This window comes from Melanerpes formicivorus, unplaced genomic scaffold (genome assembly GCF_026170545.1).
Source record: "Melanerpes formicivorus ecotype bairdi unplaced genomic scaffold, bMelFor1.0.p_v2 SCAF_12, whole genome shotgun sequence".
NCBI lineage: Eukaryota > Metazoa > Chordata > Aves > Piciformes > Picidae > Melanerpes > Melanerpes formicivorus.
The window spans coordinates 6,362,336-6,390,229 of record NW_027142364.1 but is presented as its reverse complement, the minus strand read 5'-3'; the positions used below and the strand labels follow the sequence as shown (position 1 = coordinate 6,390,229).

General features: G+C 43.6%; 1 protein-coding gene across 1 annotated transcript; it reads right to left on the bottom strand.

Moving 5' to 3' along the window:
• MFN1 (mitofusin 1) lies at window positions 1–27,639 on the bottom strand. The gene is made up of 18 exons (XM_068145063.1): window positions 27,541–27,639; window positions 26,879–27,000; window positions 25,902–26,037; window positions 22,957–23,119; window positions 22,207–22,331; window positions 20,426–20,534; window positions 16,566–16,673; window positions 15,700–15,853; window positions 15,505–15,572; window positions 11,465–11,586; window positions 9,299–9,425; window positions 8,591–8,695; window positions 6,679–6,781; window positions 5,512–5,741; window positions 4,857–5,012; window positions 4,181–4,377; window positions 2,858–2,992; window positions 1–1,561 (listed from the first exon to the last, which is right to left on the bottom strand). Exons 2-18 carry the CDS (start codon window positions 26,991–26,993, stop codon window positions 1,492–1,494), a joined length of 2,223 nt encoding a protein of 740 aa, XP_068001164.1. The 5' UTR covers window positions 26,994–27,000; window positions 27,541–27,639; the 3' UTR covers window positions 1–1,491.
• Window positions 27,640–27,894: the final 255 nt, after the last annotated feature.

Sequence of the window (27,894 nt, the reverse complement as noted above, 5' to 3'; positions counted from 1 at the left end):
GGGGTTGCATTGGTTTTTAATAAACAACTGTAGGACACATGCAGGTAAAGTTTTATCTTTATACAACATCCATGAAGTGCTCCAGCAGGGGAGCATTCATACACATCTGTAACTTCACATACACGAAGCCTGGGCTGTCACTCGGTTTTGTGTTTCACAGTTTGCCTCCCATCCCTTGAGATTCCACATGCACATTGCTACAGAAAGGTCCAGGAGAGCCATGCTTTGTGCTGGCATGGTCAGGAACAAAGACCAAAATACAGTGTGGTCAAAACAGCCTTCCTACTCTTCTAAGAATTCCCTGCCTCTGGCATTACATTTTTCATCTCTTTCCTTTGAGGATAGCCCTTGTTTACTGAAAACAGCGAGTCCCCACAGCCTAAAGTTGAGTATTTCATTTAGTTGGGTTACTGCTTCCATAAAAATATATAAATACTCTGAAAAGACTCTCTTTTAAAATAAGTTACTTTGAAAAAGTCTCTTTAGAAAAAGCAGGTGGTGAATGATTGCAGATGGCAACAGCAAAAAGGGTTTGGTTAAAAAGAGGCTTTGCATCGCTGGAGGTGAGCAGAGGTAAACTCTAGCACCCTTGCCTTAGGTCTCACCCAGAAGGCAGCTGGTCTACAGCAGAGCCAAGGGACTGCTCAGGATATTGCAGGAGTAAGAAGTGTCAAACCCAGCCTCTCTGCTCTGTGAAGCTAGCAGTAGTAACTCAAGGTCAAGCCTGACACCCAAAGCTTCCCTGCCCAACCTGCAAAGCTTCAGGCAAGGCCATCTGCTCAGCACACACCCCTCTGCCTGGACACTAGCATGGTGGCAGTGACACCTGCAGCTCCCCTGCTCTCATGGGCAAATGACCATTTCACCACTAGAACAACTGCAAGAAATCTGAAAAGCTTGTTGAAATAGGTTTATTTTGACTTCATCGGTGCCATCTTGTCCCAGTGGGGTAGCAAGAGGGGAAACCAGAGCCTACTGCACTTCATCAATGAATGCTCTGCAGTCTCTTACCATCTTTCACTTCCATTTCTAGATGAGGAACTGCTGCCCAGCACAATTCCACTTGCTTTCAGAACAAGTCAGGAGCCCTTTCCCCATGCTAGAGTTCATTAAACAAAGACAAAGACATGTGGAAAAGCAGCATCCTCCCTGCCTAAACTCCTGGATGCCAGGAAGTGAGACTCACTACTGCTAAATACTAAGGAAAACCAATAAGGATTTGGGGTTTTATTGTCAAGTGCCCAAAGAAATTTAGTGTTTAAAGGTAATTTTTAACCCAAAATCTGCAAAACAAACGTAACACTCAGAGTACCACTGCTCTTCAGGAGGGCTCACCGTCAGAATCCAAGTTTGACAATCATTAACAAGTGTAAATCAAAGTAACAGGTAAAACAGAAATCATTTCATGTGACTCCACCGAGGAGAAGCATCATCTGTAAAATGCTCTACTTTGTCCTAGAAAGGATCCCCAGGGAAGGTGGCCAGCAGGCTCTATTTACTCTTTTGAAGGAAATGCTTTGTGAAGCGATCCAGCTCGTTCTCCAGGTGAACAGCTTTATTGCTGCAAAACAAACAAAAGCAAGGCACTGACTTCTGTGCAGGAATACTGCACAATCCACATCACTCTTCATTTCTACTCCTCTAGTCCTGAAACCCACAGCACTAAGGAAAACTAAAGATGTGCTCTGGCTAGAGCCCCTGAGGTTGCAAGGATGGGATGAGGCAGCAGAATGCTGCCAGACATCCATCTGCCTTACATCTCCTTTTTCCCAAAGGCTGTGTAGGGTCCACTTGGGACCTCCCTGGTTCTGGCCTTTCTTTTCAGTGCTTAAATTGGGAGAGGTTCTGCAATTGCACAGAGGGCAGCAAGCAGGGTTCCTCACACACAGGGGCACACCATGCTATGGGGTGCACACTGCAGGGCTAGACCTTCATCTGATTGTGGTCTTCAACACCCAAGGCCAAGGGGCAGTCTACACCCAGGGCAGGTTTACAGCAGGGGAAAAAAGCATGGAAGATGCTGATGCTGCTTCTCAGTCCCCAGATCACCAATAACTGGAAGTTTCCCTTCTGTAAGCTCCTACAACTGGCACTAGAAAAGAACACTGCACTAAATAACTCAGAGTACAGCTGCTCTGGGATGTCCCATGGGGAGGGTTCCTTGGCAAGGTGCCACTCTAATTCACCTACAGAAGATTATTATTCTTGAGAAAGCCATCTCTCCCATACAATAAAAAGATAAAGATGGTTCAAGATGGAGTGTGCCCAGAGAAGGGCCATGAGGATGATCAGAGGGCTGGAGCACCTCTCCTATGAGGACAGACTGAAAGAGTTGGGGCTGTTCAGTCTGGTGAAGAGGAGGCTCTGAGGAGACCTTCTTGTGGCCTTCCAGTATGTGAAGGGGGCCTACAAGAAAGCTGGGGAGGGACTTTTTAGGGTGTCAGGCAATGATAGGACTAGGAGGAATGGAACAAAAGTAGAAATGGGTAGATTCAGATTGGATGTTAGGAAGAGGTTCTTCCCCATGAGGGTGATGAGACGCTGGAACACATTGTCTAGGGAGGTGGTGGAAGCCTCATACCCTGGAGGTTAAGGCCAGGCAGGGTGGTTGGAACTAGATGACCCTTGAGGTCCCTTCCAACCCTAACAATTCTATGATTCTAAGAAATATTTTTGGAGCTTTTCTCATTCACCCAGGTAGAAGCACACACTCACTTACCTTAACCAGAGCTGTTCAGTTGTAAACAGGTTCTGCTGCACACCCTTCTGTGGCCCTGCCTACCTCATCTCGACTTCTAAGCAACAGCAAGCACCACGCACGCTGAATTTGCTTGTGGCCAATCACACCCAGGCTTACCGTAGCTGCTTGGAGCTGCTCTGTATGTTCTCCAGCTGATCTATCTCTTTGGAAAGCCTGGCAATTTCTGTCTCCAGGTTCTTCTGGGTAATATCCACCTGCTGGCAGAGCCGAGCAAAGGTAGTGGCCATTTCCCTAAAGGGAAAGCAAGTTTGTAATCAGGGTTCACAGAAGCCTCTGCCACAAAAAGGAATGTAAATAAAAACCACGTGGCAGTGCAGTGTGCAGTAGGACACAGCAATCAGTCTCCAGCTGCTGAGGGATTACAGAATAGCAGAAAACAGGAGAATTATGTGGAATTATAAAAAAGAAGCTAGAAACACACAAAGTGCACCTCAGTTTGTGCCAACAGCATGTCTGGCAATTTTTGATTGAGCATCAAGAAGTACAAGTCTGAGATGGGGCCTCTGACAGCACAGGTGCTGGAGCAGCCAAGGGCTCCCCAGGCCATGCTGAGCGCTCATGGGACATGAGCGCCTTGCAGGGTGAAGAGTGCCCCAGACTTGGCGAGGCTGCCAATCCTACTTGCATCTTCAGCCACATTCTCCCATCCTGAGTTCCAAGACTCCTCCTTACACAAAGGACAAAAAACCAAACAACCCATTACCACCCTGGTGCCAGCAACCAGGCTCTCCCATCTCCTCTCCTCTCTACTTCACCTCACTGGAGCCTTGGTTTGAGTCCAGCTTTTCCATGTCCTCACAGAGACACACAGCTGCTGGACACAGGGATGATTCTCTTTCTTCTGCTGAAGCTGAACTTTGTATTAGTAAAGTACTCCCTGGGCTACACAGGAGAGGTGTTCTGCACCCTGGGGGTTAGAGGTCTCATTTAGCAGGCCTCATTTTCTGAAATAATAACCAAAACAATTTCAACAGGAGAAGCTGAGGAAGACAATCACCCAGACATTACTTTGCAGAGACAGGGGGAAAAGCAATCGAGGAAAAGACACACAAAAATTGGAACGGTTCAGACAAAGCTCTTAAGCTCCTCTTCTGCAGTGCAGGACTTAAGGCAGCACAAATGCTCACCACCATTAAAGGGCTGCTTCAATGCCAATCTAAAAGCATCAATTCAGCCTCCACTGGGACCAAGCAAACTCCCAAGTCTTCACAGTAAAGTAGTGGACAATGAAAGCCTACATCTCAGACTCCCTCATACACATGCACAGAGACAGGAGTACTGGCCTTTAAAACTCCCTCATAACTGATGCCTAAGGGCACTAAAGCAGCCTCCCCACACCCTGTACAGCCAGTCCTCACTCCCAGCGCACCACAGCACCGTGCTGACACAGGTGAGGGGAAACAGCCTCCTGATACTCACTGCTGCACTTGATGGCTGCAATTAGCACTTGTAAGGCTGACGATCATCTGCAGTTTTTCAGTAGCATAGTTGACAAACTGCTGTTTAAAGGCTTTCTCTTTTGCTCTAGTGGTCCAGGTGAGTCTCTCATACAGATACAACAGCCCATACATGCTTAAGGACACAGAGATGAGTTTCCAGCCTACTGTTCTCCAAATCTGAAAAAAAGAAGAGTCTTAATTAGCTTAAGTAAATTGCTCCTACAGAATCAAAATCTAATTCCACCCATTTTTAATCATCTTCACGGCCCTTTCACCAGACCAGTCTTAAGAAAATGGATGGTTACTATTGCAGAGCAGTGCAGCTGTATTCAAATGAGCTGGCACTCCAGCGGCATGGAGAACAGAAGCCTCACTGCTTTTCATGAAAAAGCAAAGCTCCCACTAAATCCAGACCAAATGAGGCACCACCAAATCACCCTTTAATTTAGGAGCCAAACACAGACATACAGCGTAAACAGTATGTCCAACTGAGACTAATTATCTCGGTACAAACTGATTGCAGTGTGCTTTACAGCACTCATCCAGCCCAGTGTTACCAACTCTGTTCCATGGCTTCATGTTGCACCCCAAACAGGAAAGCCCAGCTCAGGCTCTGTCACCCCTTCCAGTACAGTGACCGTTGCTATGCTACTTGCCACTCCGCCAACCACGATGATGCTCATGGAGGTCCGGGACGTCAGTGAAGCTAAACTCATGACCAAAGGAACCACAAAATCATCGTGTGGGACATTCTCTGGAGTTATGGCAGGCAGGCTGGCAGCAGATGGGGTGGTAGCTAAAGGACCAGGGATCTAGAAGAGTGGAATATGGCAGCCTGATTAACAAGCATTAGGGAACCACAAAGCAGGCTGCTTTGCTTTTATTTTCATACATTCAGGGTCTGATTTGCTTAAAGGAAACTCTTCAGCACAGGAATCTAAACAATGCTCCTGAGGTTTTGACATTTCCTTGCCCAACAAGGGACTGGGTTAGCGTAAGGGTCCTACACAGGACTGGCCCTGCCATAAGCATCCAGAAGTTACAGGTGAAAAGGTCACCCAAAGGGCTCAATCCAAAGGAGAACACAACTCAGGTAATAGCTGCAGAACGTTTAGGGAAGGGTTTTTTTATTCCATTCTAACCCTGAATATAATCCAATAAAAACAATCCTCACCAAAAATACATCACATGAAGGGACTGGGGGCAAGCGTGCAACGAGTGTGTCAGCAGTCAAGGCAAACACAATAAACCCCAAGATATTCTCATCAAGGTAAACCAGGGCACCTTTATGTCAGCCTCTGAGGCACTCACTTGTATGTTTGGATCGGCCAGTCCCAACAGTACTTTCTGAGCTTGCTTAGGACCCAAGAAACGGTTTACAAGTGAAGTCCACCCCAAGGAAAAATGGAACATGATATCCTCTTGAAAATCTGCACACAGACTGTGACAGTTCAGATCATAGCTAAGGTCAAACTTCCTGCAGGGAATTAACAAGTGGAGCTGATTCTGAGCACCAGAAGGCAACAAAGGTTTCAGGTTTTCTAGAAATCAAACAGAACAGTAGAGATGAGTTAAGGTTAAAAAGCTTTACAGCATATTCACAAGTAGCATCCTTGTACTGCTGAGGCACCTTGTGAAGCATGAGAATCTACACTGACCAACCCACTGATCTGTACAATCAGTGGGAATTTTACCAGCATCACTAGAGGAGGCAATTTCTTGCTTTGATTAAAGATAACAGTCATGCAAAATGAACTCAGAGAAAGCACTGTGGAAGAAAAAAAGAAGTCAAATTAACTGGAAGACCTCTACTGTCAGAAGGTAGGGCTGGACTAAGAAAAAGATGTTCTTGGGAAACATCGCTTCCTGAGTTGAAAAAAAGGCTTCCCAGAATTCCATGACCTTGCTCTGAATCTTTTATTACCAGAAGCAGATCAGCAGAGAGATATGGCTATGCATAAAGTATGGACATGTGTAAAGTTAGTGCTTATTAAAGGGAAAAATAAAAGGAAAGAAAAAACGGAGTGCACAAATAGTTGGTCAAACTCATGTTTTGCACCCAAAATGTGGAGGGACCTATGGAGAGGATTATACTGCCAAAACACTACCTAACAGTTGGTGTATTTCACCTGTTGGTGTATTTCCACCTTGTGGAAGCCGAAAGCATTAGACAAGCTCCCAGAGGACAGCTCCATTGCTGCTTGCTTAAGCCATTAACCCAGATGCAGCCTCTTGGCCCAGAGGTCCCTAGATCAGGGAAAGGATTACTATATTTACCCTGGTTCACTGCTCCTTTCCCCAAGCAGCTGCTACTTGCCAACTAAGCTGACCAGACACTCAGGATGGCTTCTCCTTTATCATTTCATAGTGTTAATGTTAAATCACCATCAGAAAGAAAATCGTTTTGAAGTTAAGGTTCCTGAAATTGTCCTCATCTAAAGTAAAAAAAGTCTCCACGTGGCTCCTTCCTCAGCTTACCAATCATCTCCTGCTGTGACTGATGCATGGACTGATTGACTTCACTGGAGCAACGGTCAGCCAGGTTCCTTCCCAGACCATCTTCTATATGTTTGTTCAGCTCCTGAAGTATTATGAAGAACAGACACTCCTCAATTTCTATTTAGCTAATCAATTCCTATCACAAAGAACAGACACTCCTCAATTTCTATTTAGCTAATCAATTCCTATCACAAAGAACAGACACTCCTCAGTTTCTATTTGGTTATGGAATCACAGAATTGTTAGGGTTGGAAAGGACCTCAAGGATCATCTAGTTCCAACCCCGCCCTGCCATGGGCAGGGACACCTCACACTAGATCAGGTTGCTCAGAGTCACATCCAGCCTGGCCTTGAAAACCTCCAGGGATGGGGCTTCCACCACCTCCCTGAGCAACCTGTTCCAGTGTCTCTTACATTGCACAGAGCAGAGATACGTTAAGCACTAAGCATTGTTATTTACAGTGGGAAGAAAAGAATGTTACCATGGAAACACCACGCCTCATCAAAGTGACACAGGAATGATTTCTCCAGGACTGCAGTTATTAAAAGGCACATGGAAAAGCCTTTCTTTTCACTAAGCTGACACTGAAAAGCACATCACTACCAGGCTGCCCTGCAGAGCCTTTACTGTTGGCATTTGTGGGAGCCAATTTCACTGCTCTCCACAAAGATAAACCTCACAGCACTTATTCAGTAGCAGCAAAGTCTGAGTGTAAGAGGTAAACACTTAGAGGTGTATGCTCCTGTAAAGCACTATGCTTGGAAAAGAATTTATAGAAGTTTAATAAAAACTGCACCTTTTTTTCCCCCTAAAATAAACAAAACACTCCATAAAGTGTTGGCTATTTGCAAGTGGATTACATTTTTGGGTCTATTTCATTTTAGGAGTAGGGAAAATTGTTTATGTAAGGTCTTTGACTTACCAGAAGTGAAGAGCACCAATCAGGATGTCAGTTTCAGTAGTAAAAACAGGGCTGAAACAGAAACTAGCTTCTTTCCAAAGAGCAAGCAGAAAATATGCTCACATGAGCAATGTGCTCTGTCCTCCTTGAACTGAATGGTCCAGAACCGGACACAATATTCCAGCTGCAGCCTCACCAGGGCAGAATAGAGGGAAGGAGAACCTCTCTTGAACTACTGACCACACCTTTTCTAATACACCCCAAAATGGCACTGGCCTACTTGGCCACAACAACAATGTGCTACTCTGGGCCCCTCACTTGAAAAAGGACAGAGAACTGCTTGAAAGAGTCCAGCACAGAGCCACAAAAATGTGGTGGAACATCTTCCTTATGAGGAGAGACTGAGGGAGCTGGGGGTCTTCAGCTTGGAGGAGACTAAGGGGTGACCTCATTAACGTTTATAAATATGTAAAGGGTGAGCACCAAGAGGATGGAGCCAGGCTCTTCTTGGTGATGCCCAACAAGAGGACAAGGGGCAAAGGGTGGAAGTTGAGGCACAGGAAGCTCCATGGAAAATTTTGAGGAAATGAGGGAAATTCAGGAAAATGAGGAATGAGGATATTTTGTTTTTTCCTCACTGTGAGGGTGACACTGGAACAGGCTACCCAGGGGGATTGCAGAGTCTCTTTCTCCTGAGATATGCAAGACCTGCCTGGATGTGCTCCTGTGCCATCTGCTGTAGGTGATCCTTCTCTGGCAGGGGGATCAGACTAGATGATATTTCCTTCCAGCCCTTAACATTCTGTGATTCTGTAATACTTTCAACCTCTTCCGGTTCTTGGTAGGCAGAGACACACCCGTGTCAGAAAGCAAAAATCCTGCAAGGCTTATGTGAAGTGTCACAGAAAGTGCTATGCAAATTATGAAAAGACAGAAAACATTAAAGGAAAGACAAAGAACTTGGCTTCAAACACCACAAGAAAACTTACTGCCTTGTAGAGCTTCAGGACTTGTGGAGAGGGGTGAAAATCAGAATAAAACTCGTCAACTAAAACCGAAAGTCGGCAAATCTCATCGGTCATGGCAGAGGAGACCTGGAAGGATGTGGTAAATACATTAAAATGTTTCTCTGACTTTTTCCATCCAAAGTGACAAGAGACCACTGCACTGAGCCATGGGCAACCTGAAGGGAGATTGTAGCCAGGTGGGGATTGGTCTCTTCTCCCAGGCAACCAGCACCAGAACAAAAGGACACAGTCTCAAGCTGCACCAGGGAAGGTTTAGGCTGGATGTTAGGAAGAAGTTCTTCACAGAAAGAGTGATTGGCCATTGGAATGGGCTGCCCAGGGAGGTGGTGGTGTCACCATCACTGGAAGTGTTTGAGAGGGGTCTGGATGAAGCACTTGGTGCCATGGTTTAGTTGATTAGATAGTGTTGGATGATAGGTTGGACTCGATGATCTCAAAGGTCTTTTCCAACCTGGTTAATTCTATTCTATGTTCTCTACCAGTAGTTAGTTACCCACCACTCAGGACAGCCATTGTGAAGGGCTTATTTCCTTTTTTTTGTAACACTGGGAAAGGAACACACTAGACACTTCAAACATACTTCATGAGATGGGTGGCAACCTAAAGGAGCTACCTGACAGAAGAGATGACACTTGAATCAGGGAGATTTTTCACACTGCCATTACTTACCTTGTTTTCTACCTCCTCAGTGACACGTTTGATCTTCTCCTTAGTATCCTCTGTCAAAATGTTCAGCTGATTTCGAACAAAGTCCAGCCTGTCCTTCTGATCTTCTCGCTCTTCCATTGAATGGACTCTAACACAGCAGAAAGGAAACCACCATCACCAGCAGGTATTCTCCCAGTGATAGAATAGAATAGAATAGAATAGAATAGAATAGAATAGAATAGAATAGAATAGAATAGAATAGAATAGACCAGGTTGGAAAAGACCTTCGAGATCATCGAGTCCAACCTATCACCCAACAGTACCAACTCAACTAAACCATGGCACCAAGCGCCCCATCCAGTCTCTTCCTAAACACCTCCAGTGATGGTGACTCCACCACCTCCCTGTGCAGCACATTCTAATGGCCAATCACTCTTTCTATAAAGAACTTCTTCGTAACATCCAGCCCCACCAGTGCTGATCACTTCCCTACTCCTGCTGGACATACTGTGCTTGATACAGGCCCAGGGTGCCTTTAGCCTTCTTGGCCACCTGGGCACACTGCTGGCTCATGTTGAGCCTACTACCAACCAGCACCCTCAGGTCCCTCTCTGCCTGGCTACTCTCCAGCCACTCTGACCCCAGCCTGTAGCACTGCATGGGGTTGTTGTGGCCAACGTGTAGAACCTGGCACTTAGATGACACAAGCCTCACAACCAGGCAAGGACCACCTGGCTGATGGTTCACTGACCAGCCAAAAATAACCCAAAGTGATGCTGGCTCAACAAAGCAGAGCAACTGCTTCAGCCTGGCTGCAGTACAGGTATGAAACTTCCAGGCACATTTAGAGGCTGCACTAACCAAATGTACCCCAAATCACTGCCTTTTGATGTAGCTACAAAAAACAGCATTTGGAGTACGTAATTACAAGTAAAAATGGTGGGGGGAAACCAGGGAGCCTTTAATATTTTGCCTACCCTCATTTTAAAATAAAATAAATAATAATTAAAAAGGCTAAATCTGATCAAACTATCCTACTGCTGCTCACCAGCACCGCTCAACTACTCCTTACATCAACATGGGTCTGACCACCCTGCAAAGCAAAAGGGAGGCAGCAGAAACCAACCTTCTCACAAACAACTCTTTTCAGATGTCCTTGACCTATCATTTAAGTAGCAATTGCTTGAAATCTAAAGCAGCTATCACTTGAAGGGTCAGCACAACAATTCAGATTAAGAGGGGTCACTACACAGGTTCTGGCAGGTTGACTGACAGAACGAAGTAGAACATCAGAGTATTTTCCAACATTTCCCAGCAAGTTTTCATAGGATCTGACAATGTGAGACAAATTAGTATGTCAACACAGAGTTTGTAAAAGCTGAGACATTGAGGAGGATGAGTGTGTTTGACAGGCACAGTGGAGTCTGTTGAAAACATAAAGACACACCATTAACAGAGGCAGAAAGGAGATGGATGGAAAGGATTCAATGTGACAGCAACTTCACCATGTACGAGACAGACAGGAGGTCATGACAAAATTAAAAACCCATCCATATGCAAAGCTTAAAGAATGCATCAAACTGTCAGACAGGCTACTTGAGCTGCTGCCATTAGCACTAAATCCTAAAAAAGGATTACATGAGCCACGAGAGAATGAAGATATTTAAGGATACAATCTGGAAAGGGCCAGAGGCCAAGCTTCTGTTAGCTTGGGCTCTTCTCATCCCTCACGGTATTCTAACCCCTTGCAAATTAAAGTGTCTACATCCTCCCAGGTGTTTTGTCAGTGTTACTGTTCATAACAACTTTGGTAAAGCAGGCCCAAACACCACTTCTGAACTGCTGGATACAGCGAGAAAAACTTGACATTCTCAGTATTTTTGAAAGAAAAAACAAACAAACAAAAAACCCCAACAACAAAACCCCACAGACTGCCTTTGGAACCAAGATAGTTACAAAGAGTACCAAGTAAACCAAGGTCCCTAGACGGGAGTCACAGATCAAGGACAAGACTGAAAGGTGCAAGTGAACAGTAGTAAGACACTGCAGAGAAATTCTCTGTCTCTTACCATGAGAGAAAAGTGAGTTTTCAAGTCCATAGTTGCCCAAGAAAATCACCAGCATAGAAATGGCTCCTTAGAGGATCTGGATAAACCAAAGCCAAATAGCCCTCTGACCTTCACCTACCTTTTCTCTGCTGCTGCCACGTTTATGGCGTCCATAATGTCTTTCACAGTGTCTATTATCTGTTTAGCTCTGATAGTGTGCTGCTCAAACTTGGTTTTCACGGCTGACTGCGAGATACACTCCTGCGAGGGGCCCAAGCCACAACACATTACTGCAATTCCATGCCAACAAAGTCAGGAATTTCACTGTCAGAAAGCACATGCTGCTCATTTTACCATGAACTTAAAAACAATGGGAAATAAAAAAGGGAGAAAGTATATAGAAATGAAAAGAGAACAGAACTGAAATCTCAAATGAGTCTGTAAGCAGCAAATCTGTACCTTCGTCTTCACTCACAGTAATGTGCATAGGTTTTTGTTCTTCTAAAGTAAGTGAATAAAGGAAAAAAGAAAGCTCAAATAAACACATAAGCCTAGTTCTCCAGAAAATTTTCCAGACTCTGCCTTTGGAATTCTAAATGTCTAAGGTGAGTGCTGGCAATATTGCCCAGCTTGAGTTTTCTCACAATGCAAATGAGGAGTTTTGAGAAGCAGCTCTGTCAATAGAATCCAACACATTCATGTAAATCCAGGAACAAAACACAACTGGAAGTAAGAAACAAGGATTATCTCATAGGATAATAAAAAAAAGAGCTGTTAAGCAGACCTTAGAATATTAGCTTATTTGCAGATTATTGAAGTGTTAAATGAATGAGTAGAGAATGCTCTAAAGAATTCCTAATCAGTCTTCAATTTTGAACATTGCACAGCGGTTCAGAATCTACAAGATGCTGACTGAAGAGATATGCAAACATTCAATTTGGGCAAAACCAAACCATTTACAAGCCATAAATTAAGACTTTGATTTTTTTTTTTTTTCCAAGCAACTGCACATCCTCAGCCAATTAAATGCTTTCAGAATTCAGCCTGCACTGAGCCACCACACAGTAGCAACATCTGCGTGTTTGAGGGGAAGAAAGCAAGCAGCTAGTTTGCTTGTAGCGTATCTAGGGGGTTTTGAAATTGTTCTCAATCTGTGGATGCTCCTCTCATAGCACAAACAGGTTTGGGTTGCTTTTGAAAGGCTTGCCTGTCACCTGAGCTTATGCTGCACTAACAAATCTCAGCTGTGTAAAAACAATAGATTAAAGTAAAACAAACAAAAAAGGGTAAAATGTATTCCCTGTTCCTCGATGAAGCAGATCTAGAAATCAGCAATGAAAGGCCAGAGTTTCATAAATATCAGCACATTGTAAGAGCTAGACACAGAGGAAAGAGTCTTCTCAACATTAGTATGCAGTAGGTAAAAGGATGACAGTCACTCACAACACAATCAGAAAATCCAAGTTAGAGCACTAGGAGAAACACAAAGGTTAGTTAGACAACTGGGAAAGGTAAGATGGGGACAGCAGCAGTTCTGCTGTTAGTCTGTAAGTTAGTTATTTATTGAAACAAAGGGAAAAGGTCTGTTTCAACAGTATAACCAACCAGGTACCTTCCAGCCCACTTCCAGTATAGCAAGGCAGTCTTTAAGCCACCAGCTTACCACATTCCCATGCAGCGTTAGGGAAGGACTCTGCAGTAGCATGCTAATTGGGCTCTCTTATTCACTCCATTTTACAGCCAGAATTACTATTCCGCCCTGCTTTCCTCCTCCACACACCACTTCTTTCACCAGTTTTTGAAGAAACTTGGCACACATTACAGTCTGAGGCACAGTGGGGGTCAGTTATAGGTAAAATGTCCACTACGGACTACTGCACAGAGTGCACTGTGCAGGCACTTCTCTGCTGTTTTGATGTGGCATTTCTGTGTCTCTCACTGCAAAACTTCAGAAGCAAGGCACAGACTGCTTCTGTTGTTCCACAATATAAAACAATTCAGAATTGATACACTAGTCCAACCCTTTGCTTTAAGGCTGCAGATCTTTTTGTTTCCTTTGCTGTAATGCAGCTGATATACATAGTAACATCACTTTTAAAAGCTACCACCCAAATCTCTGAGGCCTCAATTTCAGCGCTGTTCATAAGCATGTCTGGTAGTGTGTGGACCAGTTTTTCTCTGAGGAACTTTAAACACCCTGTGGTTTGCACAACAAACATGTAACATACGTTTTTGGAATGCCTTTCATTCTCACAGAAAAGTCTACAAGATTAATGTAGTTACAAAACTTTTCAGTTTTCCCTGTATCACAGCAAACTATCACTGATGAGTTGCTCCGAGATTATTTTCTAAGACTCCCACTATACTGAACTCCTATCAGTCCTGGGATGAACAAGCCTTCCCATCAGGGAACTGATACTAAAATCAGGAATGTGGAAGTACTGGAGAAGTAATGGTTCCTCTTCTCAGTCTCCATGGAGAAGAGGAAGGAACTACCCAATTTCAGTGAAGACTAAAGCAGGGTGAGAGAATCCAGGAGGAGCACACCCAGCAGACAAAGCCAGTGGGAACCTGGAACACATGATAGGTTTCTAAATGGAGTGACAAGATACCTTAGAGATGGGAACTGGACAAAAGATGTTTGGAAAGTCTGAGCAGGGAACCTGAACAGGGACAAGTTGCTGAAGGCAAGACAGAGTGAAGCAGGGAAGGGGTCAGTGTGTGACAAGGACAGACAGAAGCATCTGTGCTCTCATCCCTCCCCTGTCACAGGCTGGGGTGTAGTCCAAGAGTCCTTGGACCTGCAGCTCCTCTGTCATGAAACAGAGTAAATGAGCCAGAAGTGCTTAGGTTGCACTCACAGCTATAGAGCATCTGAATTTGGTGTAGCAGTGCATAAAGCATGGCACCAAGTAGGATGTCCTTTTCAGACTGAATAGAGAAAATTCCACCTGATCTACAATATTCTTCAGTAACACATGAGCTGGTACAGCCCAGTGCTGCTAAACATAACTGATGAACAACAGTACGTTGATGTCAGTCAGTTACTTTATCAGCTCAAGTGACAGTGATTTGATTACTAGGTCTGAAGATTTCAGACCTGGTGAACCTTTTAAGTATCATCCTTGCTTTAAAAGCAAATAAAATGCTTTAGAAATTGCCCACAAAACCTGAACATGAAAGAGGCTGCAACATCAGACACTCAAAACTTAAATGGCTTTGGCAGTATTAATTTAGCTCATGTTGTCATGCTCTTGAAGTGATGTGATCACCCTTCTATTCAAAGATGTTCATTATGACTTCAGGATGAAACAAGGCTGAGCAGGGAAAAACATTACAGAATTCACTCTTGCTGCTGGAGTCAGGTGTGCAACAAATAAAACAGATAAGGTGAAAGAGGGAAAAAAGTTGCTTTAAGGCCATTCAGTGCTGTCACAGACTTGGCTTTTGTTGCCATATCCAAAAATGGCTTTAATTAATTATGAGTTATCAAATTCAGTAAGACAAACGGATCCTGAGACAAACAAATAGTCAATTCTCTAGCCAGTCCAACTTCTGAAGAAACTGTAAACTCCAAATATGAGTATAGGTAAGACTGAGGGTGAAGGACAGATTCTGTACAGCAACAAGGATGCAAAACAGTGTTAATGTTCAGAGTATCAGAGCTAAGAGGTAAGGTAATGGTGATAATTTCAAAACTCTGGCTTTGAAAATGCAAGTAAATACTTACATTTACATTGGTGAAACAGAATTGCTCACTGTTTGTTTCCTGAATTACAGTAATTAAAAAACTACAATTTCAGAACAAAATAAGGCTTACTATACCCCCAAAATGTCACCAGCTCATGGCTCCAAGGGATATACCCACTCCCAAGAGCATCATCTGCTTTTATATAGACTATATGCACATTGAAGTCTCAAAACATGAGCTAAGAGTCCAGTTTTGGTCCCTTCCCTCACTGTATAACACTTCTTTTTCCAATAACTACCTGTGGTTCAAGGTGAGAACAGATAAAGAGGGCCCAGAGATAAGGCAAAGCTGTTACAAGGCTTGAATATCTTATACTCCTCCACTTCTTAATAGGGATAACGTTCAGTAAAATTAAGCTGAGCATAAGCAAAAGCAACCTTTGCATAAAGAAACCCAAACAGGCAGTCTACAAAGCCCATCATAAATACCTCAAATATCTGCTCAAAATGTTGGAATTCCTGCAATCTTGTTTGAAATCCTTCAGCAAGTGCTCCACCTGTGAAACACACAGACCATAAGGGAGAGAGCAACACCTCACAGCAGGGACTATCTTAAACATTTGTGTTTATCAGGTTTTATGACATTCTTTCTGTATTTGAGGAAAATCAAGAGTTCCTACACACCACCCTCTGGCATTCCTTGGGCCTTCTGTCTCCTGGCACTCAGAACTTCTTTTGCTGAAACAAAAAAGATGCGATTCCTTGCTTCTACAGGATCAATAACTTTGAGCTCATCAACTAGAAAAGTCAAGCAGCGCTCCATGTGCTGCCTGCGCACCTGAGGAAGAGGCAAAAAGCTCGTGAGACAAATGCAAAACCAGAGCCATCATCAAATCAGAACATCAGAGTCAGAAAGAAGAAGGGGTCAGAAGACAGTTCCCTTAGGCTGCAGATGCCTTCTAATCCTACTGATGTGGCAGCTGCTTGTACCCATTTCAACAGCCCTGGAAGAAACGGCACTTTCTTCTACAGCAGCCTGCATTTATGCACGCCAGAGGGGTCAGTCAGTTACTGGGTAACTGCTTCATTCCCCACACAGAGCTAAGAAAGAATCACTGCAAGAGATGGTAACACTGAACTGCTGTCATCTAATGCTGCCCTTTGCCAGCTTCTCTATGCACAAATGTGTATAATCTGCACCATCAGGCTGCAGACAGCAAAGGTCATATAAAGACTTAAGATTATCTGGAAGAAAAAGGTTGAAAAGAGGCTTCCCATTGTGTTACCCACCTGCACATATTGTAGTTTACATTGCAGTGTGGGGTTTACTCTGAACAAGGAATAAGTTATTACCATTTTCTGACCAAGTAACTTATCCTTTTATCAACAAACCAAAGGTGGCATGTTCATATATATTAATAGCTGACTAATAACTGTACCACCTAAGCATCATCAGCTTAGCACGCTGCTGTGCATGAGCAGACCTGTTCTTTACATATCTGGGTTTTGCTCAAAACATCAGTCCAAGTAAGAGCCATCAAGTCACTCACATCTTCCATGTATTCTGGTTCTGATGCTGAGGCATCCCATCTATTATTCAAGATGAAGATGTTTGGCTTGGAAAGTCGTTCGTTCACTTTATGGAAGAAGTGTTTTTCCTATGAAAGAAATCACAAACAGAAAGCTTCCTAGACACCCAAACCAGAGTCATGCATTCTTCTGTAACAGGTTCTAAAGTTAGTCCAGCTTTTACCAAGTTCATTAAAAAGACTTCATTACTATTAAAATCCACAGACAACCAACATTAAAAAATAAAAGGCTTATGCTAGCTCAAAAGTCATTAACTGTCTTCAAACTGATGCCAGTGCTAAAAGCTAAAAGACACTGCAAGCTCCTCTAAAAATAGGTACAAATACAAATAAAGAAAACTTCCAGAACACTTTAGAAACCACTGGAAAATAAAGTCTGTTTTTTCTGTAAGTCTACCATGTCATTCACTGTCTTTCCTTTTTCCTTCTCTCACTTTACTAACACCAAACTTCACCTTCTAGCCCTCTATTAATTTTGTTTGCAACCAGCATGTTATCACAATACATTAGAGGTTGAAAGGGACCTCCAGAGATCATCAGGTCTGACCCCCCTGCCAAAGCAGGATCACACAGGGTAGTTTGCACAGGAATGCATCCAGATGGGTTTATGAATGTGTCCAGAGAAGGAGACTCCAAAGCCTCTCTGGGCAGCCTGTGCCAGTGCTCCATCACCCTCACTGCAAAGAAGTTTCTCCTCCTGTATGACAGGAAATATTGTTGGGGGAGAGAGGGAAGGAAAAATAACATATAAGACACCACTGTATCTGCTCATTTTGTTTTTCTAAGTGAGACACCTGTCTAAAACTATGAAGTCTTCCTATCTGAACTTCCAAGACGCTCCTGTTCATTCTGTCAAATCTGGTTTCAATGTCCTGAAAAACATTCTTTAACTATACTCTTCAGCTAGGCAACATCAGCTTAAACTACAGGCAGGTCACACTTTCTATGAGGCTGTATGGCTTGAGCCACAGGAAAAGTCATTGCTGAATGTTTTAATTTTAAAAATAAGACAAGCAGGTATGTGAAAACATGTTTAGGTCCCTTGCCTCTGCCTGTCATGCAGTTCTCATAGCCATAATGGGTAAGTCATGGTGGAGTGAATCCCTGCTCAGCACAGCGGAAACAGCTGCCATAAGCTTGCTGAGTCTGCAGCAGGACAGTGCCACACACTCTGGATACAACACTGGAGAGATGCTAGTTTCCATCAGCTACGGAGTAAGCATGTGTAAACAAGATGACTGCTGAAGAAGTACCAACTTTGCCTGAAGAGAATTTATGAGGGAATATTAGAAAAACAAAAATGATGAGGAAAACAAAAAAACCCAACAACAAAATCTGAGGTTGTGTAGCGCCTGCCAAGTATTCTCAAACCTGTTATGGTAACAGGTAAAAATAATACCTAAGGAAGGTGACAACATAGTTATCATATGCTTCACCTGCAGGATAAACTTGTGCAGATGAAGACATTATCATTGCCACAATGCAAAGCAAAACACAAATGCCCTAAGCAGTTATGTAATTGTTACAGGCAAGTTCACTTGTGTATGCCAGCCTGGAAAAAATTAGAAAGGAGAAAGGGTAAGAGAGCTGTTTACTGAGCCAAAGGCACTTCTAAGATGTACTTCTGTCCCCTCCAATACACACCCTGAACACCGGTGATTTCCAGATTGTAATAATTACAAGGTGCTCCTATTAAGTGAGGAATTACAGGCATAGCAACTAAAAAAACTCAGCAAGACTTCAATGCTTGAAGCAAATTGCAAGATTAACTTATTTCTGTTTGTCAGCTTGCAGCCATGCCCAACAAGGAGCAAAGACTGGCCAAAAATCCCATTAAAAAGCAAAGCAGCACTTCTGTGACTGGGTGTTTAGGATCAGACAAATACAAAATTAACAGAATTTCCCAGTAGAAGTACAGCCTAATCCTCTTTCCTGCATATTTATTATCTCAGTCAGGTTGTTTTGAATGCTTCAGTTTCCTGAGCAAATGAGGGAACCAAATAAAGTTTGGCCTTTTCTCTGTTACTTCATTACACCAAGCAGAAATCTGACACACAGGTCCCTGCTGTTGCTGCTACAGCAGTAAGATGCTCACTGAAGCCCAAGATTCTTTCTTCTTACTTATTTTAATTAAAAACACCCCAAACCAACTATGGTATGCACAGAATGTAAACAACTCTTAGACTCCCTCCATACTAAAAGCCAGAATGTGTCCCTTATGTGACATAATGAAGAAAGCAAACCCATAGTTATGCCCTTGGATGTTGTCAGGATTATTTCTCCTCTTAAAATCACATCTCTTTTGTATTTGAGTCTGTGGACTGGGCTCAGAAGATGGAATGTAACGTTTTTAAACTCATTTAATGTTCTACCTCACATCCCTACCAAACTACTCTAATTTGCTAGACTGCAAGGAAACATTGGGTTTGTACATTCAGTTCTTTATTGTATTAAAAATTGCCTCAATAATAAGAAAGTTCAGACGTTGCATGCCAGAACTATGCTCAGAACAATTAGAGCATTTTATTTGTCTACAGTAGGCTTAATAAAAGTCTTCAAGAGAATTCTCAGCAGCATTACACTGCAGTCTGAGAGTCACACTTCGGGTAACTTTGAAACCTTATCTTGATGCTGTCTGCAATCACAGTACTTAATCAAAGCTGGAGATCACTACAAAATTAAACTAAGTCTCTGGTCTTGTATTTTGAGTGTCACAACAGCTCCTATGGCCACCTTGCACGCTCTCCTCCTCCAAGTCATATATAGGCTGTAAGGTACACAGAGGTCTTCTCTCTCTTGAGACAAGGGTTTAAGGAATAAAGGTATTAAAATATGTTCAGCTCTTCCTGTTGCAGAGAACCGTGTAGCATGAGGGCTTGCTGCTAGCATCTTCTTTGGCCACAATAAGCCCACGCAGAGCTACAGGCTGGGGTCGGAGTGGCTGGAAAGCCGCCAAACAGAAAGGGACCTGGGCGTGCTGACTGACAGCCGCCTGAACATGAGCCAGCAGTGTGCCCAGGTGGCCAAGAAGGCCAATGGCATCCTAGCCTGCATTAGGAATAGTGTAGCCAGCAGCAGGGAAGTCAATGTGCCCCTGTACTCAGCACTGGTTAGGCCACACCTTGCGTACTGTGTCCAGTTCTGAGCCCCTCAGTTTAAGAGGACATTGAGACTCCTGAATGTGTCCAGAGAAGGGCAACGAGGCTGGGGAGAGGCCTCAAGCACAAGCCCTATGAGGAGAGGCTGAGGGAGCTGGGATTGTTTAGCCTGGAGAAGAGGAGGCTCAGGGAAGACCTTATTGCTCTCTACAACTACCTGAAGGGAGGTTGTAGCCAGGAGGGGGTTGGTCTCTCCTCCCAGGCAACCAGCACCAGAACAAGTTTTATGAAGACTTTCTTCCTAACATCCAGCTTAAACTTCCCCTGGCACAGCCTGAGACTCTGTCCTCTTGTTCTGGTGCTGGTTTTCTTCTAATCAAACTGCGGAAAAGGGGGAGAGAGAGGTTAAGGAGGGAAGCAGGGCAGTTTTTCCCCCTGGACAGGAAGGTTTCCTTTCTGTTTCACCTTATAAATACCTGTATAATATTGTACATACTGTATATTTGCATTTATTCATTGCATTCCATTATAGATTGTAGCTGTTGCTTGTATAACACAGCTTTTTATTCCCATTTGCTTCCCCAACTCAGTTAGCTGAGCTTTTTGTTAATGCAGGTGGGTTAAAGCATCACAGGGAGCTTCAGCAAAGGTCTAAGGGAAGCCATTTCAGTTATGGAACAGCTGAATATTCAAGTGAAGGAGTACTGTCATTGCACATCATACCGTGTTCATGAGAGTTGATTCAGAATTGGCAACCAGGACAAACACGTCGGCATCTAAGCAGAACTTGTCAATCCAGCTGTCCAGTTCTGTAGTGACATCTGTGCCAGGGCTGTTAAGAATAAAACACACAAACTTGTATTTACACAGCAAAGGACTACTTGGTATTTATAAACTGATAAAAATAGAGTGGGATTGAACAAGGGTGTTGTAAGAAGATGCAAAGGTATCTTTAGGCCGATGCCCACCTCAAGCTTAAGTCAAACATAGCAAAAGCCAATTACCATTTTATAAGTCACTTGCTCACTGGGCTACCTGCTCCCACCAAAATGCAATTTCTGATGAATAAGTATGCAGATCAGAATTGCCAAGGAAAGTGACAGGCTGTCCATCAGAAACACAAATGATCTCAGGGTGGATCCCCTTCCCCATATCACAACTTCCAGATTTTAAGCAAAAAGGCCAGTCCATTAGTAAAGGCCTACATTAAAGTAATACATTATGCAAGCTAAGCAGAGATTTAATAAGAAACTAGTTAAAGTTTCTTATTAAGAAATAGTTAAAACTATGGTCCTGCCAGCTTTTAAGAAGTAAGTGGAATATAGGCAAGCAACACTTCAGTTATTGTTGGTTCAAATCTTCTCTATTTAACAGTAAATATATTATTTTCTCCTTCCAAGTATCTGTTCTCTCAGAATCCAAACTGTTTTCATTTCCCTTTATATTTCATTTTGTACTTGTACATTGGACTTGATCATCTTAAAATGTCCCTTCTAACCAAAACAGCTCTATGATTCACCTTTACTAACAGACTGTGCAGATCAAACCATGCCTTACATCATACCTATGCAAGGAACCCTTATGGGCTTCCAGCGCGTCCCCAAGGAGACGGCACAACTACACAACCTCAGAAGCCAAGCAGTGCATCAAACTGGTCATGCTGGCTTTCTCTGTGACTAACACAGGACCTGAGTCTGCCCCACAAAAATAATGCCACACTCCCAGTGATTTTAAAGGTGCAAGATGAGGGATGCAGTAATTTCTCAGCACGCACTCTGGGGGTTGGTTTGTTGGATATGAAAACGTCACACTTACGAACTCACTCATAGTTGAGTGACTTGCTCTCAAACTCCATCTATATTGATTCATATATTAGGCATACAGCACCTAACAGTTTGAATACTACCAAGTCATACCTCAGTGGGCAGGAAATATGGGCATTTGACAGAGATGGAGCAACAGCTCCCAGAAATCCTTAAGAAACTGTAACAAATGCTACCCAGCAGGCAGGCACACATGGCTGACAGAGCCACAATTACACGTTGAGGTCACACATTACTTTGACATGCTGGCACTTCAACTCTTATCAGAAGCTTTAAAAAATTGAAGTCCAGATTGCTTGCACTTAATATGAGCACTCTGAAGAGTTTAAGGACAGGAAATGGCAAAAGGTTGTTGCTGCAACAGCCCTATTCACATTTCCATACTGTTTATTTTAAAGGTAGAAGTATCCTCAGCCAAAAGCTAGTCCCTTATTCAGCTCCATCACAAGACACTCGTCTGTTCCAACTTTTACAAGGCCAAATCAGTGGGGTGGTGACAGGAAGCAGCGTAGAGAAAAGAACAAACTGTGTACCCTCAAAAATAATTAGGAAAAAAAGTCACCTTTCAGTAGTTTTGGAATTCAACAACCAAAGCACAACTAATCAGTAAACCAGTCTCCTTTGTAAACATTATAAAGGTTAATCTGTTAAAGGAAATATTTAGCTAAACAGAAGACATACCTGTCCACTAAAACCAAATCATCTCTCAGCAGGGCACACTTTGCCTTGGGCCAAAAGACATGGACAAGGCAGCCAGCTTTCAAATCTTTATCCATGTGAAGTGCATGAGCAAGCTGATTGACTGTCTATAAAGCAAGAGATGACAAACGTGAATATGCACCACAAATAAGCTTGTAAAGAAGCCAAATTTGGTTCTCAAGCAAAACTGACAGGACCTGTCCTGAAGGGGATGATAGAGCTCATACTTCCTTCTGGAGATTATTTGCTAGTTTACTTTAGTTTCAGCTCTTAAGATTCAACAGGATCTAAAGAATAAGGTGTGCCTTGAAACTCAAGAGAGGCATTTCTCTGAAGCCCCAAAGTGGTATTCTCCACAGGGATAGAGTGCATGATAGCGAGTGCCATCATGAATTTGCCCCAGAGGTTTAATGCATCAGTGTGAGCAGTTAAATGATAGGCACGTTCCAAATTCTCAAGAAGTAAGAGAACTTACTCTCAGTCCTATAAAACCAAATCACTCCACACATGCTCTGCTCCAGTGAGACATGATCTAGCTGTCTCTTAAAATACCCAGGAAAAACTGCAAAGCAGACTATTTTAGTTTGTTTGTTATCCCCTCCTAAATAGCAATTTAAGAATGCAGAACAAGTGAGCCTTATACTTTTGTTAGCCTTGCAATCACTGTTAGAAGACAGATCTTTTGAGAAACATTTGTTGGGAAAAGTAGCATAATCACTCAAAAAAATGTACCTTGACACTCTTCTTTTCATCTGATCCTTCTGTCATAAGATAAGCCTTATCTCCATCCGTCCCTTCCACACTAAGAAAGCAGTTTGTTGTGTGGCCAATCCCACTAGGAAGTACCTTGTCCCACAGCATCGCATTAATGACCGAACTTTTCCCACTGCTCGTTCTAGAGGGAGAGAAAATAAAAGCACTCAGAGCACAGTACAGCAGCATTATACCTGTCTTTGTCTTGAACTGAAAGCACTCCTATTTAACTGTATCAGATTCATGCTGAAAGCTGTTTTGTGTGATAGAGCTTCAAGCTAGTACAGCAGAGCTTGCCAGAAGAGAATAAGGAATGCAGTAAAAGTTCATCTGAATGGCAACTCCAGAAATCTGTCTTGGTATCAACACTGCCTATCCAACCCAGAAAACCAGTTTTCACTTGTCTAACACACACTGGCTCAACAAGCCCAACCTGTGCTGGTAAGGATGTTTTATCTGGTATACATCAACCTGTGCAAGGAATTTGTAAAAGATACTGAGTCAACCTTGCTGCAGCAGAAAAAGCATAAAAAGATGTTTTAGACCAACTTTCAAAAAATGGCTAAATCACAGCAGGCTGTCTCACATATGAGGACTGCCAGCCCTGGCAGTCCTGTAGAAAAGAACTGACTGAAAACATTTTTGGAAGAATTATGCGCTGATCAGACAACAGTTCCACACTTCAGCTCACAGCAAAGCCAAAGGAATTCCAGGGACGCTGGAGGAGGACATGAGAAGAATGCTGTATGATAGGGCAGGGAAAGACCACCCTCTATGGTGGCAATCAACAGTGACTCCTTAAAATGTTCATGAAATTACCATTTCAGGAACTTAGCCTGTCTTGAGAGAGAAAAGCAGTAAGAAAGGAACTGCTGCTTCTGATGGAGTCTTCAAGACTTCAAGAAGTGCAAAAGCAGCATTGTTATACTACCGCCTTATGATAAATCTGACAGCACTGCAGTTTGGGAATGCTCACCACAGCCAGCAAGCACAGCTCAAAACTATTTAATAATCTCAAATGAATGAAGATTCCTAGAGTAAGATGTGAAACAACATGCAAAACACTCATTTATCTTTTGTGCATGACCTTGTAAGGCAAATAATGTCTTTAATAATGGAACTCTGTTTTACCCTTACTTCAGAAGGAAGAGAGAGCTGAATTAACTAAACCCCTGTTAATTAAAAGGAACTGGTCACTAGCTGATTCCGCAAGAACTTGAAGTTCTCAGCCATGTCCTACTTTGCACTAAACCTCTACCCCTCACCCATAAATATTTGAAGTTTAACTATTACACAACCATATGAAGTTACAGAGACTACTCCTCATTTTTGAGCTACTGCTAGAAAAAGTTCAGTGTTCACTGTACAGCAGTTTACAAATTTGTCCACAATATCAGAGAGTGAAATGATCTTTTTTCTGCTCTGAACTTCTGCCCTTTGCCAAAGCAACTTCTATCACACATCACAGCTTGTAAACACACTCCACTTTTAACTTTGTGAAATATCAAGGCTGAGATACAACAGAATTCCTGTATCCCTGATCTTTTTATTGTTTCTCTTCAAACAGCTGAACTATTTTTAGCAAAGTAAAGGCAAGGTCACCTCACAAACATTTTCCCAATAGTATTACAGAATTTTTAGAAGTAAAACATGAAGATTCACGCTCCAGGAAAAAAAAAAAGTTACCACACTTCAATTTAAGCACAGAAAAATCAATCTTCCTAAGCAAAGTGGCTAAACAGACCCCAGACTAAGCAGGCACATGAAAGCATTTCAAAGTACTGCAACCATAGCCTTTTAGATAGACTTCACTACTTTACATCCAACTTCAGTCTCAGTAAGGCAGATTTTCATCCTTACAGGACCAGAATGGCCACACTGTTTGGAATGCAAAACACTTATTTGCAAGTGTTAAGACTCAGTCAAAAATTCTCAATGAAACCTTCAGTCTTTTCCAGTAACAGGAGACTGAAAAGCAAACCACAATTCATACAAGCAAAACCATGTAAGACTTCGGTGCTTTGGGTCTGCACACCTGACAGCATCTCTCTAGAACACTTCTTATGCAGTAACATGTTCCAAGTACAATAAATACCTAACTCCCATTTTTCCTGACTCAAAAAAAAATTACATAGCTGAGATGATCCCAACCTGATCAAAGTTAAAATTTTTCTAACCCTGACTGTTTTTTTAGAACAGAAGTGAATTGAAACCACCTGTAAGTTTAGAAATGTTATCTATATGTATAATAGATTTGGGATTTGATCTGTACCAGTACCACCAAGGACTGTGAACTAGAACTTTTCCTAGTCAGCACTACAGGGAAGCAAAAATTCCTACCTTCATTCTGATTGATCTGGAAAACATACAGTTCATTGGTACTGTTATCCCTTACAACCACCACACACATCTATCAGATCAATGATACAACTAAGCTACCACCTCTATTTTCCTTCAGCTGCTTATATACAGAAACAAAAACAGCTCCAAGGTTAGCTTTCGGTACTTGTGATCCAACACAGAAGTTCTTAACAGGAAAGCAAAAATATGAAACAAATAAACCCACCACAACAGAAAAAGAAAAGACATTCTGGAGAAGGTGACAAACTCAGACCTTCCCAAGTCAAATAACAGATCTCCACAGGACAATTATTTTACAAAGTGCATTAATGAAAACCATGTAACATGACACAGACAATTAACCTACAGTCATGAAGCAAGTCAGCATCACAGAAAAATTCAGCGCCATCAGTTAATAATGAATACAGTTTTATGTATTGTATTTCAAATAATAGTTCTATGATGAAGTGCAAGTTCCAGTGCATTTAAATTAAGAATACAGACACTAAGCCCAGCAAGACAGGAAAAAAATGAACAAATGATAATAATAACACTGATTAAGCTCTGGAAATTCTGTTTATTACCTGCCAAAAAATGCCACTTTCATGTGTCTCCGTGAAAGCACCTCACCAATGACTGCCAGCTTATGCTTATAGGCCTGTATTTTTGCCAGTTCATCTTCTGTTGCTACATGGTCAAGCTCTGGGTTCCTGTATGTTGCTACACATAGAAAAAGAGCAATATAAAAGCAATCATACAGAGAGCACGCACTCTAGGATGCAACGTCTGTGTTTCCAGTACTCCACATGCCAACAACGAGCTTTGTAAATTTTAATTATGCAGTGGAAAGAAAACAAAACAAACCACCCCCACTACAGACACTGATGTCATTTGACAGCTCCACCACAAACACTTCCACATTGTGAAATGATGACATAAATCACTGCACAAGAATCAACAACCTAACTGCTGGATTCTATAACCCTGTGACCACAGGCTTGTAGAAGCCTGGCTGCGCTGATCTGCCCTGCTTTCTGCAACACCTGCTTCCTTCAGAAAGGAAAGGTGGGACCTCTCAGGGACACACCCAACTAGACTGGACTGAGTTCTCTCTGCAGACCTCACTGGGGTGATGAGCAGTCAGCTCCATGTGGTGACACATGCACCTCTACATGGGTAAAACTTCTGAAGGCGTAACCAGTGGCTCTTTGCATTACCTCACGTTGATCTACTTTCCTACTGAACAACGGGAGAACCTGTTTTACCTTCCACTATGAAAAGAAACCATGAATGCTGGAGTGTCTAAGCTCCCACCCTCATGGAAAGGAGGCTAGTGATGCAATCAGACCAGCCTAAGGGATGAAATCAGCTTTTCATTTGCATAGCCATCCTGCTAGTCTTAGCTGAACAAATCAAAGGCAAACGAAAAACGTGCCTATTTCTGAGGGCGAACACTCACGCAAACAGCACACTGACGTATACATTATACGGTAAGGCACACCGTGCTGCTGTAAAACACACTCAAACCAACACCACCCTTGAGTATGAGATGAAAGCTAACCTTCCACAAAAGCTGCTCCCTCAGTGACATAGTCCAGCAGCTGGTCGAAGATGGCAGTGATTGTCTTTTTAGCCAGCACAAAGTGCTTCAGTGGGGAGACCGTAGCTTCTGCCATTGTGCAACTGCAACGAAAGTTACATAAAAGTGACCAAAAAACCCGGCACACCCTCCTGCGCGAAGCGACAGACACTTCTCACCCAGTCATTCAGACAAGGCAAACCCAAAAGCCCTAAAGAAACCCCCAGAGCACAGCGAACACCAGTAAGCTCAGTTCCGTCTGGTTTCATGACCCTGACAAACTCTTATCTCCTCCCCTGGCCACAGGCGCCGACAGCGGCTCAGGGAGCTCGGGGGCAGGTTTAAAGGGACTCCATGCATCTGGCCCGAAACACGCAGCTTTGCCCTCCTCGAACGCGGCTCTCAACCTCCCCACTGCTTGGAGGTCAGCGCTGTCCCCTGAGCCCAGCGAGGACAGGCCCGCGGCCCGCCTTAGGAGTCCCATCCCCCTCCGCTACCCGGGGGAGGTGCCGCGGCGACCGTCCGCCGCTGAGGTGACGGCGAGGACCCGAGGTCGGCGCGGCGCTCCGCTCCTGGGCAGGGCGAGGAGCCAGGCCGCAGGGCCGGCGGACGGTTCGCAGTCCTTCCCGCTCCCGGTCACTTACGAAGCCCCGGCTCGCTCCGCCGTTACCCGGCAACTACGGCGCCGCTGGCGGGGCCCTCCCCGCCGCCGCTGCCGCCTCCTGGCCCGCCACCGCCGGGACGGGGGCGAACATCACTTCCGCTTCCGCCTCGCCCCCGGATACGCCTAGGCCAGGCGGCCACCATCTTTAGTGAGGGCCTACGCCTGAAGACGCGGCCGCCATCTTCAGCGAGGGCAAAGGAGTCGTGGGGAGAGGCGGTGCAGCTGATCGTGAAATGGAGACAGGAAATGCCCCCACGTCCCGGCCCGCTGTCCCTTGTCCCGGGAAGAGGAGCTGGATAAGGGAGCGGTCGCCGTAGCGCTGCCTGCGCCTCTC

What these genes read in the sequence shown, in the direction of transcription:
- MFN1 (XM_068145063.1), bottom strand. Translation starts at nt 26,993, where the DNA reads ATGGCAGAAGCTACGGTCTCCCCACTGAAGCACTTTGTGCTGGCTAAA. An exon ending in ATTTTGAGCAGATATTTGAG is followed by an intron (nt 11,587 to 15,504) that starts GTATTTATGATG and finishes GGCCCCTCGCAG; the next exon opens with GAGTGTATCTCGCAGTCAGC. An exon ending in TGGCCGATCCAAACATACAA is followed by an intron (nt 5,013 to 5,511) that starts GTGAGTGCCTCA and finishes CCACTCTTCTAG; the next exon opens with ATCCCTGGTCCTTTAGCTAC.